Source organism: Scardinius erythrophthalmus (genome assembly GCF_964197995.2).
Source record: "Scardinius erythrophthalmus genome assembly, contig: HAP1_SCAFFOLD_55, whole genome shotgun sequence".
NCBI classification, from domain to species: domain Eukaryota; kingdom Metazoa; phylum Chordata; class Actinopteri; order Cypriniformes; family Leuciscidae; genus Scardinius; species Scardinius erythrophthalmus.
The window spans coordinates 322946-338848 of NW_028296538.1; the positions used below are offsets into that span (position 1 = coordinate 322946).

Consider the following 15903-nt stretch of genomic DNA (forward strand, 5'->3'; position numbering starts at 1 on the left):
AGAGATCGATGAAAGCCTCCGGGTCGTTCTGAGGACCCATCTTTGTTAACGGCACGTGGGTAGGCGGGGCCTGAGCAGCTGGAGTTCCCCCAGCCCGAACCTCCCGATCCATCCAGCTCTGGAATAGCTTGTGGTCCACCTGCTGCGCCCGCACAAGGGCTTGGAACTGTCGTTCCTGATCGTCCTTCATGTCCGGGCATGCCTGATGGTGTTCTTGGAGGAGTCCCACAAGCGACTGAATGACAGCAGCTGCGTTTCTTCTTCCTTCCTGGGTTTCGGCACCAGAGTAAGGAAGGAAGAAGACAGGGTTGGCATACTTGGACTCGTGCGTTTATTGAATCAACAAAAACAAACTCGCACTGTATGCACATCAACAGTATAAACTTTTTAGATCAAAGCAATCAGCCTTCCGTTTCTAAACACAGTTGGTCTCTCGCTCTTCTGCACGAGTCTCCAGTCCAATCTCTCTCTGCTCACTTCCCATTCCTCAGTGGTTTTATCCTATTTCTAAGCCAATCACTGCAACAAGACACAGGTGTTTGTCATTTTGCACTTGACCCACTTACACCGCTCGTCTCCTCTCTCTCTCCTGCTGCAGACCTCGCTGAACCAAGCCCCCCTCACCACATACTTGTAATTAGATTATCCCCCGGTTTCACAGACAAGGCTTAAACCTAGTCCCAGACTAAAATGCATGTTTGAGTTGTTTTAACTGAAAGCAACTTGCACTATATACAGATCTATATACATTATATAGACACTCTAGACATATCTTGAAATATGCCAGTAGTAGTACTTATAATGTGGCATGTGTCAAAATGATTGATGGCTTCCGGTCCCGCCCCCCAGATAAGACATCTGGTCCCCGCCCTTCCGGTTGACCGTTGACTTGTCCCGCCCTTTCTGGCTTGTATAGATATGGATATGGATTGTCCTATCGACCGTTCGATCATGTGTTTTGACAGTTTTATCTACCGGTGTCTTTCCGGCATATGTTGTTGTTATGGTTTGCCCTATTGTCCTAGCTAGTCGTAGATCATTTGGTTTGACAGAAAGTTTGAAGACTGTGTCACACAACTATTATCTCTTGTGCACACGAGTTGGGTGTATTTTCTGTGTTTGTGATAGACATATGTTTTTGACAGAAAGTCTAGATTAGACTAGATTTGTTGTCCGTTTCAGTTATGTGTTTGTGTGTGTGTGTGTGTGTGTGTGTGTGTGTGTGTGTGTGTGTGTGTGTGTGTGTGTGTGTGTGTGTGTGTGTGTCTGGCTATATGGCATCACAAGTGGTGTTAGGAAATGTGTCAGCATCTGATATGATCCCCTCCACATTCCTGAGGTAACAGCAGAAGTGAGAAAAAAAGAGAGTTGTCCCTAATCATGTTTTATATTTCACACAAATGATATACAATAATATCTTAGCAAAAATCTACTGAAACCATTTAATTCAGTTTTAGAGAAACAAAAGAATAAAATGAATAAGGATTTTACTAAATACTAAAACCTATCACAAAAAAGAGTTGAAAACATACTGTTCTTTAAAAAGTATAAATGAAAAGATTCTAAAATAATATAACATAAATGTCAGTGTTTCTCTCTCTCTCTCCTCCTAGGTTTATTCAGCGATCAGAATGAGACAATAGGGCTAAATTTATTTCAAAGTTTAAATGATATCTTTATAAAATGTTGTTTTTTTTTTTGTTTTTTTTTTTATTAAATTTAATACAATTATTAAAAGTCGTAATAATGTTTTTTATTAAATTTAATACAATTATTAAAAGTCGTAATAATGTTTTTAAATTCGATACATTATTAAAAGTTGTAAAACAAAAACACTGTTTTTTTCTGAATGCCTCTCCAGCCAGAGTAGTGTGCCTGTGTGTGTGTGTGTGTGTGTGTGTGTGTGTGTGTGTGTGTGTGTGTGTGTGTGTGTGTGTGTGTGTGTGTGTGTGTCTGTGTCTGTGTCTGTGTCTGTCTGTGTGTGTGTGTGTGTGTGTGTGTGTGTGTGTGTGTGTGTGTGTGTGTGTGCGTACGTACGTGTGTCTGTGACAGGTTCCGGTAAATTAGCGTGCCGTCATCTTTCTGAATTTATTTCAAAACATAATCGTAAAAGTTTAAATATGATCTTTTAAAATTAAAAGTCTGTTTGAATAAAATCTTTAAAGTTTGAATACATTCATATCTTCTATTTATCTTTTAGAAGATTACTGTAATGATTTTGTTTAATGGTGACCTAAAGTATAATTGTTATTAAACAATGTCTGTCTGTTCAAAAACTTTAGATTGTAGAAAAACTGTACTTTTTAGTCGTTTTAAATCTCATTTTTTTTGTCCATGCGGAGTTTCAGTTTTTATGGTGGGGGCTTTCCATAGCTATAATGAATTTTGTACCGTACACCTAAACACAGAAATCTACATTTGTACATTTTCAAAATGAAATAAATAAATAAATAAATCATTTAATATCATTTTGTGCACACATACACAGTTCTAAAAAATAAACTAATCTCTATTTTAAATTAAATTATTATTAATAACATATGTTACTAAAATGTAAACAAAGTTTTAGCTAAATTAATATATAAACAAAAACACCTTACAGCCCCCAGATCCTTCAGAGATAAACCACAGTGTGATCTGAAGCTTCAGGAAACAGGGTATCAGACCAGATGAGTCTCGGGGGACAATGTCACAGTAAGTCTGCTAACGCCTTTTACAGAGTACATCCAGAGTTTATACTAAATTCATTTAAAAGCATAATCATACAAGTTTGAATAAGAAAAAAAAAAAAAAATTTAAAGAAATCTTTAAAGTTTTATTAAAATCATATCTTCTATTTATTTTCTTGATTTTGTTTAACGGTAACCTAAAGTAGAATTTTTACTAAACAGCGTTTAGTTGTTGATTGTTGAAAAACTGTGCTTGGCCATCTTAGATGTTGTCAAAGTTTGTCACAATGTTTTGTTGTTGTGTTGTTTTTAAGAAATCCGAGGACTCCACATTGCTCTTATTTAGACTAAGTTGTATCATCTGCAAAATCACTGACGCGGCATAAGTAAAGTTGGTCTTGAGCGAATATTTAATTTTATCAGTCATAATTCAATGTATAAGTATACGATCGTATAAGATCATTTTAACTTGTATTCCCCGAACTATCCTTAATCAGTATGGAATCACACAGGGTGAAACCCTTTACTGAGAATATACTATCGGTTATCTACTCAAAATATATGTAGAAGTGTAAAATCGGTGTTTAAAATCTGTCTGCTGGCCGCATGAATAGACTTTGGGGAGAGCTGATGATACTATCTATAGCAGAAGCATGCCCTTTGACCTCCTCGATTGTGGAGGCTTTTTTTTTTTTTTTTTTTTTTTTTTTAAAGACCCAACTACAAGTTAGTTCTCCCAAAAGAATTTCTCCCATCTAGTGGTTCTCCCATCTACTCACTTTTTCAAATGCGTGTTGCAACTGCGGTAGCCGTAATGTGTCAAGAAGCTATGACAACATGGCTTCCAATAGCGCTTCATTGAGTTTAACGATACATGTTTTTGTACTGTTATGGTAGCTATATAATGATTTACACAACCAAGCAATGAAAAAAGCTTGCTTGTAATTTAGACCATACCTTTGACTTGCCTGTCGAGAAGAAATCAGGCAACTTCCCTTTCAAAGTCTTTCTCCTTCATTAGATCTTTCCACATGGGGAAAAGCTATCCTGATATTTATTTACATACCGATAAATTAAATGTTAGCTTTTAGGCGATGAGGATTCCTTCTCCCGTGGCTCGGCATAAGTATGATCCTGCATTATAATGTACTGTGCAGTGCAGCCTTTCAAATTTGCCGGGGCAGTATCATTGTCTCCCATATGGTCTAGCGGTTAGGATTCCTGGCTTTCATCCAGGCTGCCCGGGTTCGACTCCCGGTATGGGAAGACAATTTTTTTTTACATTGTCAACAAAATTCATGTTATTCAATAATCATTTTTAGTTATCCATAGTCTTAGAGGCCTACAAGTCTTAGAGGCCTACACGAACTGCAGAAACAAGCAGAAGATACATAAAAACTCATAAATGCTGTTTCAGTACTGAATCATTTTCACAAATACAATTATATAGAATTCAGAAAATTTCACTATGGAATATTTACTTTATCTATCATAATTTCAATTTAGTACATCATCATTTAAACTTTTCATCTCATAATTATGACGCATAGTCATAATTGTAATTTCAACTTTTTGTTATAATTATTACTTAATTCAGAATTACAATATTTGTCAATTACACCTTTTTAATGTAATACTTAAAACGTTTTTAAGGCATAATTTGGTTGTTGACTATAGTGGTGTTGATGATGAAACGTGTTGAGTTAGGCTAGCGCTTTTTGTCCCTCTCTGGTATTATAGTGTTTCAAGATGGCGGAACGACACGGAAGCCTCCTTGGACTTACCCGCCCCATGTAAATAAAGATAAGAAATGTTTCGCTTACGAGGATAAGTCAGATCATTGGCAGAGGTCATTTTACACCCATGAGGACATATTTTATGAATACAGACAATGATTTTAGCTAATAAAATACAATTTTTTCAACGAGCGAATCTACACATGAGAGGCCTTCAGAAGTCATAACTCCAGGGGTCAACGGCTTAGGCCCATTGGTTTCGGTATTTGTAAAAAATCAAATACTGTATTACACTTTTCAAAGTTACAATAAAAAGACCTGGTGTGTTCTGACACAAGGCCATTAACTTGTTTTTATAAATGTATTTTGCTTATTTCTACAAATATCGACCTGAAAAATGAAAATCAGAAAAAACAGAAAAAACATTGTTTTAAAATACAACTAAACCATGATAATGTTTAGTTTAGATGTTGATGACTAAGCTTCTGGCATATAGTGCAACCACGCAACAAGAAATCTAATATTGGTGTAATCTTTGCGAGGTCTCACTCACGACACACAACTTTGTAAATAAAATAAAATAAAATATTATGGAAGTCATTGTACTGTAATTTAACCATATTTTATTTATTAATATTATGGCTTCATGTTGATTTAAAGTTTTTAATTGTTATTAACAAATACCTTTTAACATCCGGCACAAAATGAAAGAGATGTATTATTTGAAAAAAAAAAAATGGAATGTTCACAATCACTATGTGTCAAAAACAGTATGTGTGTAAATAGTTGTGCAAAGTTCCACACCCTATGGACTAACACATAAATAAATATATATAACATACACAAAACATTTCTTAACTAAGCAACTGTTTCTTAAATTATCAGACACTCACCGCACTGATGTTAACATCACCATATATTGTGTTTTCTACCATGATTGTAGTAACTATTGTACCACCATTCTTCTGGGCAACTGTTAAGTTAAGCTGATTAGGGTTCTGAATTAATGGCTGTCCGAATGTTGTAGAAATATTATGCTGTCGTCGTTGTGGAAGGTTGTTAGGCTGTTGATTTGTCATGTTTCCAGAATGTGTTTGAACGCACAGCGTTTGAACGTCGCCATCTGTTAAAAAATGAACAATTAAATACACAACCAAAAACCATGTAAACATTATAGTAAAGCTTATTGAAGATTGAGAAACATATTGACTACTAACAAAGTAAATTATACATCTTTTCCTACGTTTGATATTCTTTTTTCTGATTTTTTTCACTATGGACTTGATCCTTTTTAATGCTGTTTTCTCTCCATATTTATTCTGTAGTTCCTCTACTGTGTCTTCCAACCTCCCTGTTGTTCTTCTCCTGTTGTGTTAACTAAAGACAAACAGTTAGAAGAATAAAATGTATGTACAATAGCAAAAATAAAAGTTAGTCATTAGTTGTTAGGGTTAGATACACCTGTAGACACATTCACACACCCGTTCGCCTGTTTTCATTTAGCATACACCAGAGTTCAAACATTCACTTTTTCAAAGGGTCGAATGATTACACGGTCAAAATTTCTCTTTTTAACATGAGAGTTAAAAAATGTACACGAGTCACGACGCATTGCATTATGCACCTGACCTGCCGGCTGATGAAGTATTTATTACATCAAGAAAACATGAATACAACACACTGCACTTGGATGAATACATTTATTAGATTTATTTAATAATATTACCAGTTCCATATTATCTTTATATAAGACATATAAAGACATCTTAAAAATAAGACAAAAAATGATTTTATTTTTTAAATTTGACTTTATTTTTTAAAAAAGCACATCTTTGCATTTCTTCTGAAACAACCATTTTTAACATCATTATCGCAACACTTATCGTATTGCCGGCTGGGATTGTAATGTTTTGTATGCCGTTTTCTTTACACTCACCCCGGATATCTGTTTCCTGCAGTTAGCTGTAATGTTAGTGAACTCTAGGTCTTCTCTTTGTTCATATACGACAGTATTCGCATGAATTGGCTTGATTTGATAAAATTATGTTTTAAACCATCATCTTCACTTGAGACATTTACATTATACCGTCCTAGTTTTTAAATAGCGCTAAAATGTATATTTTAACCCTTTATGCGGATATGCCGCACAAGGTTCTCTGTTCTCTGGTTCTGTGTTTTTAAAAATAAAGACAAGGATACCTCTTTCTATAAGCGACCCTTAAAATCTGTGCATACAACAAAACACGTGTAGGTGTACGATGATTTATCAGCAAATCACTTTTGTTTGAAGAAAAACTTCAATCAGCTGGTGCTTGATAACTATTGAAGTTATGATGCGATATTTATCACGTTTTAATTTTAACTCAATACTCTATGAACTTTAACATCTTGTTGGTCAAATTAACTTAAAGCCTGCGCATCCTAGCTACTTTCTAAATGTGTGTAACAGAACTTATGGTGAACAATTTAGCCATATGTTTTAAACGTGTAATGTTTAAACAAATTTTGTTACTGGACTGAGTGAAAATAATAAACTTCTTTGTTTTTATTATTTATTAAGTTAAATGCAAATGATAGGAAAACTTTAGATTAGGAAAGTACGGACAGCGCCTTTGACCAATCCTCTACATATGGGGCACTTGCGCAGAGAAGGTGCACATTCTTTGCACACAACTAGGTGACCACAGGGGATGAAGACAATGTTCACTTCCTTATCCATGTAAACTTTGCATGTGCGCTCCTCTTGAAGTCTTTTTAACTGTTCCTCCATAGGCAAGTCTGAAAGATCTTGACTAGGGAATGCAGCTTCATTTGTCTGGGGCGTCGGGCCACACTCAAATTCCATCTCTAAAGCAGACTTCACCACAGGATTGTTCTCTTGTTCTCTCACAAATTCTCTTGAGTCGCTGTCTCCATTAGTCAATAGCTGCTCAAATAGTCTTGGCAATCTTGCTTGAATCTGATGAACAAACTCTTGGCCCTTTTCTTGCAAGAGGTATTCACATCTTGGAAACCACTTGGCATGTTCTACCCATGGATCATCACCAGACTCCCAACATCCGAGTACACCATCGCAACAAAAGCACTTCACGTCAACATTACGACCAACATAGTAAAAACCAGCCTTAGCCAATTGTTCTGGTCGAACAGTTATTCTTGAGGGCCAGTAGACAAATGTGAGCAACCTTTCTTCACACCGTTGCATTGCCGATACATTGAAAGGGCTAGATAAAGATACATTATCTGCACAGTCACCTCGAACGAAACAGCAGTTGGGGTAATGCCTCTGGTGTTCTGATACTGCACGATCTCCCAGTTCCCAGTTGCTAAGCTGGCCTCCACAACTGAAGCAAGCCACTCTGTCGCCCTGGCCAAGGTAGTAGAAACCAGCTTTGGCAAGCTCGGTCGGAGATAATGCAGCAAGAGTCCATTTGTTAAAGGTGTCAAGGCGTTCCTGTTCCCAACGCATGCCAGGATTGTGACAAGCCGGAGGTTGCTGGTGAGACATATCCATGTTTAAGTAAACTCCCCCGTTTGGCCTGAAACGGATGTCGCAGGGGCGGAAAGAGAATGGCTACGTTGCGAAGCGGGGAAAAGGGTGAAGACATAAAAATGTGACCACAGGGCGTGTCTGGAATGTAAATGGTTGCACATGCATGCACATAAAATGCAGAAAACAAATATTGAAATATTGAATTATTCAAAATATTATGAGCTCAGACATTTTTTTTAACCAAAAAATTTTATTTCAACATTATACTTTCATACATTAAAGTAGTGAAGAAATTTGAGTGAAAGACATTTACAGATGGTCTAACCAGAATAGAAAATCTCTGCAGGTGATCATGTCTTTCTCTAGGCTATTGTTGACCAGAATTTCAACTATTTCACCAACGTCTGTTTTTGCATTTTTTGACACCAGTGACACACAGAGATCCGTTACAAATGTCCATATAGCGAGTATCTCTATGACTCCGAATTCGTCACTACATGCACTCAACAATTGTTAACAATTGTTTTTCATACCACACGCAGCGTCGATAATCCTGTGCATCAAGCCAACCATTTGGCCTCTAAAATGATCTTTAAACATACTGTCTAACATATCTCTTAAACGACAGTCTTTCCCCGTGGCGCACTCACACGCCGGATGATACTTGTTCCCCACATCGCCAGAACTGGATGGGGAGTCGCTCTCCATCAGGTTTTGCGTCGCCATTTTTCAACTTTTCGAATTTTTTTCAAATTTTCCTGGAATGTTCCTGGAATCTCCTGAGTCCTTGAGGGACAATTATCCAAGCCTTGTGTTTTTGGGTCGGAAGTTTGCGTCAGGTTCTGGCAATCAGGACTTTCAACTTTTGTTGCAGTAGCACAGCAGTCCACGGCTAGTAGAGCTAGAGTAGAGCTAGAGCGTGCGATGTCCTGAAATATTTATCAGTACAAGAGCTCAGCCCACCCTGTTGTGTAGGATGCACGGGGGCTGTCATCAGGAAAGCCGTAAATAACTATGTAAATTAAAGCCACATTGCATCAGAAGTAGCGTCATGGAAAAGTTATGCATATGCCGCCAGAGAGAAGTTTATTATTTTCACTCAGTCCAGTAACAAAATTTGTTTAAACATTACACGTTTAAAACATATGGCTAAATTGTTCACCATAAGTTCTGTTACACACATTTAGAAAGTAGCTAGGATGCGCAGGCTTTAAGTTAATTTGACCAACAAGATGTTAAAGTTCATAGAGTATTGAGTTAAAATTAAAACGTGATAAATATCGCATCATAACTTCAATAGTTATCAAGCACCAGCTGATTGAAGTTTTTCTTCAAACAAAAGTGATTTGCTGATAAATCATCGTACACCTACACGTGTTTTGTTGTATGCACAGATTTTAAGGGTCGCTTATAGAAAGAGGTATCCTTGTCTTTATTTTTAAAAACACAGAACCAGAGAACAGAGAACCTTGTGCGGCATATCCGCATAAAGGGTTAAAATATACATTTTAGCGCTATTTAAAAACTAGGACGGTATAATGTAAATGTCTCAAGTGAAGATGATGGTTTAAAACATAATTTTATCAAATCAAGCCAATTCATGCGAATACTGTCGTATATGAACAAAGAGAAGACCTAGAGTTCACTAACATTACAGCTAACTGCAGGAAACAGATATCCGGGGTGAGTGTAAAGAAAACGGCATACAAAACATTACAATCCCAGCCGGCAATACGATAAGTGTTGCGATAATGATGTTAAAAATGGTTGTTTCAGAAGAAATGCAAAGATGTGCTTTTTTAAAAAATAAAGTCAAATTTAAAAAATAAAATCATTTTTTGTCTTATTTTTAAGATGTCTTTATATGTCTTATATAAAGATAATATGGAACTGGTAATATTATTAAATAAATCTAATAAATGTATTCATCCAAGTGCAGTGTGTTGTATTCATGTTTTCTTGATGTAATAAATACTTCATCAGCCGGCAGGTCAGGTGCATAATGCAATGCGTCGTGACTCGTGTACATTTTTTAACTCTCATGTTAAAAAGAGAAATTTTGACCGTGTAATCATTCGACCCTTTGAAAAAGTGAATGTTTGAACTCTGGTGTATGCTAAATGAAAACAGGCGAACGGGTGTGTGAATGTGTCTACAGGTGTATCTAACCCTAACAACTAATGACTAACTTTTATTTTTGCTATTGTACATACATTTTATTCTTCTAACTGTTTGTCTTTAGTTAACACAGCAGGAGAAGAACAACAGGGAGGTTGGAAGACACAGTAGAGGAACTACAGAATAAATATGGAGAGAAAACAGCATTAAAAAGGATCAAGTCCATAGTGAAAAAAATCAGAAAAAAGAATATCAAACGTAGGAAAAGATGTATAATTTACTTTGTTAGTAGTCAATATGTTTCTCAATCTTCAATAAGCTTTACTATAATGTTTACATGGTTTTTGGTTGTGTATTTAATTGTTCATTTTTTAACAGATGGCGACGTTCAAACGCTGTGCGTTCAAACACATTCTGGAAACATGACAAATCAACAGCCTAACAACCTTCCACAACGACGACAGCATAATATTTCTACAACATTCGGACAGCCATTAATTCAGAACCCTAATCAGCTTAACTTAACAGTTGCCCAGAAGAATGGTGGTACAATAGTTACTACAATCATGGTAGAAAACACAATATATGGTGATGTTAACATCAGTGCGGTGAGTGTCTGATAATTTAAGAAACAGTTGCTTAGTTAAGAAATGTTTTGTGTATGTTATATATATTTATTTATGTGTTAGTCCATAGGGTGTGGAACTTTGCACAACTATTTACACACATACTGTTTTTGACACATAGTGATTGTGAACATTCCATTTTTTTTTTTTCAAATAATACATCTCTTTCATTTTGTGCCGGATGTTAAAAGGTATTTGTTAATAACAATTAAAAACTTTAAATCAACATGAAGCCATAATATTAATAAATAAAATATGGTTAAATTACAGTACAATGACTTCCATAATATTTTATTTTATTTTATTTACAAAGTTGTGTGTCGTGAGTGAGACCTCGCAAAGATTACACCAATATTAGATTTCTTGTTGCGTGGTTGCACTATATGCCAGAAGCTTAGTCATCAACATCTAAACTAAACATTATCATGGTTTAGTTGTATTTTAAAACAATGTTTTTTCTGTTTTTTCTGATTTTCATTTTTCAGGTCGATATTTGTAGAAATAAGCAAAATACATTTATAAAAACAAGTTAATGGCCTTGTGTCAGAACACACCAGGTCTTTTTATTGTAACTTTGAAAAGTGTAATACAGTATTTGATTTTTTACAAATACCGAAACCAATGGGCCTAAGCCGTTGACCCCTGGAGTTATGACTTCTGAAGGCCTCTCATGTGTAGATTCGCTCGTTGAAAAAAATGTATTTTATTAGCTAAAATCATTGTCTGTATTCATAAAATATGTCCTCATGGGTGTAAAATGACCTCTGCCAATGATCTGACTTATCCTCGTAAGCGAAACATTTCTTATCTTTATTTACATGGGGCGGGTAAGTCCAAGGAGGCTTCCGTGTCGTTCCGCCATCTTGAAACACTATAATACCAGAGAGGGACAAAAAGCGCTAGCCTAACTCAACACGTTTCATCATCAACACCACTATAGTCAACAACCAAATTATGCCTTAAAAACGTTTTAAGTATTACATTAAAAAGGTGTAATTGACAAATATTGTAATTCTGAATTAAGTAATAATTATAACAAAAAGTTGAAATTACAATTATGACTATGCGTCATAATTATGAGATGAAAAGTTTAAATGATGATGTACTAAATTGAAATTATGATAGATAAAGTAAATATTCCATAGTGAAATTTTCTGAATTCTATATAATTGTATTTGTGAAAATGATTCAGTACTGAAACAGCATTTATGAGTTTTTATGTATCTTCTGCTTGTTTCTGCAGTTCGTGTAGGCCTCTAAGACTTGTAGGCCTCTAAGACTATGGATAACTAAAAATGATTATTGAATAACATGAATTTTGTTGACAATGTAAAAAAAAATTGTCTTCCCATACCGGGAGTCGAACCCGGGCAGCCTGGATGAAAGCCAGGAATCCTAACCGCTAGACCATATGGGAGACAATGATACTGCCCCGGCAAATTTGAAAGGCTGCACTGCACAGTACATTATAATGCAGGATCATACTTATGCCGAGCCACGGGAGAAGGAATCCTCATCGCCTAAAAGCTAACATTTAATTTATCGGTATGTAAATAAATATCAGGATAGCTTTTCCCCATGTGGAAAGATCTAATGAAGGAGAAAGACTTTGAAAGGGAAGTTGCCTGATTTCTTCTCGACAGGCAAGTCAAAGGTATGGTCTAAATTACAAGCAAGCTTTTTTCATTGCTTGGTTGTGTAAATCATTATATAGCTACCATAACAGTACAAAAACATGTATCGTTAAACTCAATGAAGCGCTATTGGAAGCCATGTTGTCATAGCTTCTTGACACATTACGGCTACCGCAGTTGCAACACGCATTTGAAAAAGTGAGTAGATGGGAGAACCACTAGATGGGAGAAATTCTTTTGGGAGAACTAACTTGTAGTTGGGTCTTTAAAAAAAAAAAAAAAAAAAAAAAAAGCCTCCACAATCGAGGAGGTCAAAGGGCATGCTTCTGCTATAGATAGTATCATCAGCTCTCCCCAAAGTCTATTCATGCGGCCAGCAGACAGATTTTAAACACCGATTTTACACTTCTACATATATTTTGAGTAGATAACCGATAGTATATTCTCAGTAAAGGGTTTCACCCTGTGTGATTCCATACTGATTAAGGATAGTTCGGGGAATACAAGTTAAAATGATCTTATACGATCGTATACTTATACATTGAATTATGATGATAAAATTAAATATTCGCTCAAGACCAACTTTACTTATGCCGCGTCAGTGATTTTGCAGATGATACAACTTAGTCTAAATAAGAGCAATGTGGAGTCCTCGGATTTCTTAAAAACAACACAACAACAAAACATTGTGACAAACTTTGACAACATCTAAGATGGCCAAGCACAGTTTTTCAACAATCAACAACTAAACGCTGTTTAGTAAAAATTCTACTTTAGGTTACCGTTAAACAAAATCAAGAAAATAAATAGAAGATATGATTTTAATAAAACTTTAAAGATTTCTTTAAATTTTTTTTTTTTTTTTCTTATTTAAACTTGTATGATTATGCTTTTAAATGAATTTAGTATAAACTCTGGATGTACTCTGTAAAAGGCGTTAGCAGACTTACTGTGACATTGTCCCCCGAGACTCATCTGGTCTGATACCCTGTTTCCTGAAGCTTCAGATCACACTGTGGTTTATCTCTGAAGGATCTGGGGGCTGTAAGGTGTTTTTGTTTATATATTTATTTAGCTAAAACTTTGTTTACATTTTAGTAACATATGTTATTAATAATAATTTAATTTAAAATAGAGATTAGTTTATTTTTTAGAACTGTGTATGTGTGCACAAAATGATATTAAATGATTTATTTATTTATTTATTTCATTTTGAAAATGTACAAATGTAGATTTCTGTGTTTAGGTGTACGGTACAAAATTCATTATAGCTATGGAAAGCCCCCACCATAAAAACTGAAACTCCGCATGGACAAAAAAAATGAGATTTAAAACGACTAAAAAGTACAGTTTTTCTACAATCTAAAGTTTTTGAACAGACAGACATTGTTTAATAACAATTATACTTTAGGTCACCATTAAACAAAATCATTACAGTAATCTTCTAAAAGATAAATAGAAGATATGAATGTATTCAAACTTTAAAGATTTTATTTAAACAGACTTTTAATTTTAAAAGATCATATTTAAACTTTTACGATTATGTTTTGAAATAAATTCAGAAAGATGACGGCACGCTAATTTACCGGAACCTGTCACAGACACACGTACGTACGCACACACACACACACACACACACACACACACACACACACACACACACACACACACACACACACACACACAGACAGACACACAGACAGACACAGACACAGACACAGACACACACACACACAAATTGGTGTTGATTTGCGTCGCATGCGTCGCGTCTGAGCGCGTTGTTGTCTTTGGAGCTCCATCGATTGATTTATAATTCTTGATTTCTCTTTAAACTCACTTACAACGAACATTTTCTACTTTTCCTCACCTCATAGTTATAACGCGGATTGTTGAGCAGACGCGTCTCAAGCCTTGTGATCCAACGCTGGATACTCTTATAGGTTACGTCCGTGGATCACGGCTGAACGCGTCTTCTCCGCACTCATTTAAGTTACAAACAAACATTTTTTCGCCTATCGTGCGTCTACTCTACACCCGTACCACTGAAAAGACGGATTATATCCAAGACTTAAGCCATAAATTAGTATTAATATTGATAGCACCACTGGTAGCGTCGTTGCTAACTTAACTTACTGTCCATCTGTTAAAATGGCGAATATATCAAATGTAAGTAGTCTACCTTTAGGTGCAGGTGAGGACACATTTGAGCTGCACGCGGTGCAGTCTGAGCTGGAAGCTGTTGAGAAACAGATCCACGACCTTTTAGTAAGAAAAGCCGAGCTGATAGACCGGCGTTTGGCTCTCGAAACATCACGTGCCGAGGCACACAAATCAGAGATTAATGTTACTAACCCGCTGACTCCGACCTCGTCTACTCCGTGCGTTCCTCAACATCGGTCCCGAACGTCGAGGTCGCGATCAGCCATGGTCTCGTTCACTCCGGCTCCAACATGCCATCACGAAGCCTGGATTTTTCCGCAGCGGAAGTCGCGAGTCAGGTCTAGACCAAGAAAACTCTCTCCGACCCTCCCGGTTTTCGAGATATCCACACAAAACCGCTTCTCCCCTCTTCGCGAAACAGAACGCGATGCTGTGATCATCGGCGATTCCATCGTTCGACACGTACACGTTACGTTAAATAAAAGTAAGGTGCATAGTCACTGCTTTCCTGGTGCTCGTGTTTCTGAAATCGCTGCTCACGTTCCCGAGATTCTGAACGAGCGCGTCGGAACCGTTGTCCTGCACGCGGGAGGGGCCGACATCAGACTGCGCCAAACGGAGGTTTTGAAGAAAGACTTCAGGAATCTGATCGATACGGTACGCAGCACATCGCCTGATATAACGATTATTGTGTCAGGACCGCTTCCCACGTATCGACTAGGTCATGAAAAGTTTAGTAGATTATTTGCGCTTAATGAATGGTTAATGTCATGGTGCAATGAGCAGAAACTTCTCTTTGTAAATAATTGGAATCTGTTTTGGGAGCGTCCTAGGCTTTACCGTGCTGATGGCTTACACCCAAGCAGATTCGGATCGGATCTTCTGTCAGATAACATCTCCAAAATGTTAAATACCTTTTGACTAGTAAACAAAAGTCCAAATCATAGTCTCTGCTGCACCAATTTAACTGATATAAATAGTGTAGAACATTGCATAGAAACTGTGTCTATTCCTCGTTTAGTGAGATCAAATCATAAATCTACTGCAGGATCTAGAAAAAATCTAATTGTTATTAAACCAGAAAATGTTGCTATTGGTAATCAAAAACAATTTTTAAAGCTAGGTCTTCTAAACATTAGATCACTCACACCTAAGGCAGTTATTGTAAATGAAATAGTCACAGATAATAGCTTCGATGTACTTTGCCTTACTGAAACCTGGCTTAAACCAAATGATTATTTTGGTTTAAATGAGTCTACTCCATCAGGATACTCCTATAAGCACGAGCCCCGTCTGAATGGTCGTGGCGGCGGTGTTGCAACAATCTATAGAGATTTTCTCAATGTTACTCAGAAAACGGGTTATAAGTTTATTTCATTTGAAGTACTTGTACTAAATGTTACGCTCTTAGATGCTAGAAAAACATCCCTATTATCTCTAGCCTTGGCTACCGTATATAGACCGCCT

General features: G+C 36.4%; 1 protein-coding gene across 1 annotated transcript; it reads right to left on the reverse strand.

Annotated features, from left to right (window-relative positions):
- Positions 1-6989: 6989 nt before the first annotated feature.
- LOC308686247 (putative inhibitor of apoptosis) lies at positions 6990-7919 on the reverse strand (the record flags this gene model as incomplete). Its single annotated transcript, XM_081394620.1, has 1 exon — positions 6990-7919. The coding sequence occupies one exon, from the start codon at positions 7917-7919 to the stop codon at positions 6990-6992; it is 930 nt and encodes a 309-aa protein (XP_081250746.1).
- Between the last annotated feature and the right edge of the window lie 7984 nt (positions 7920-15903).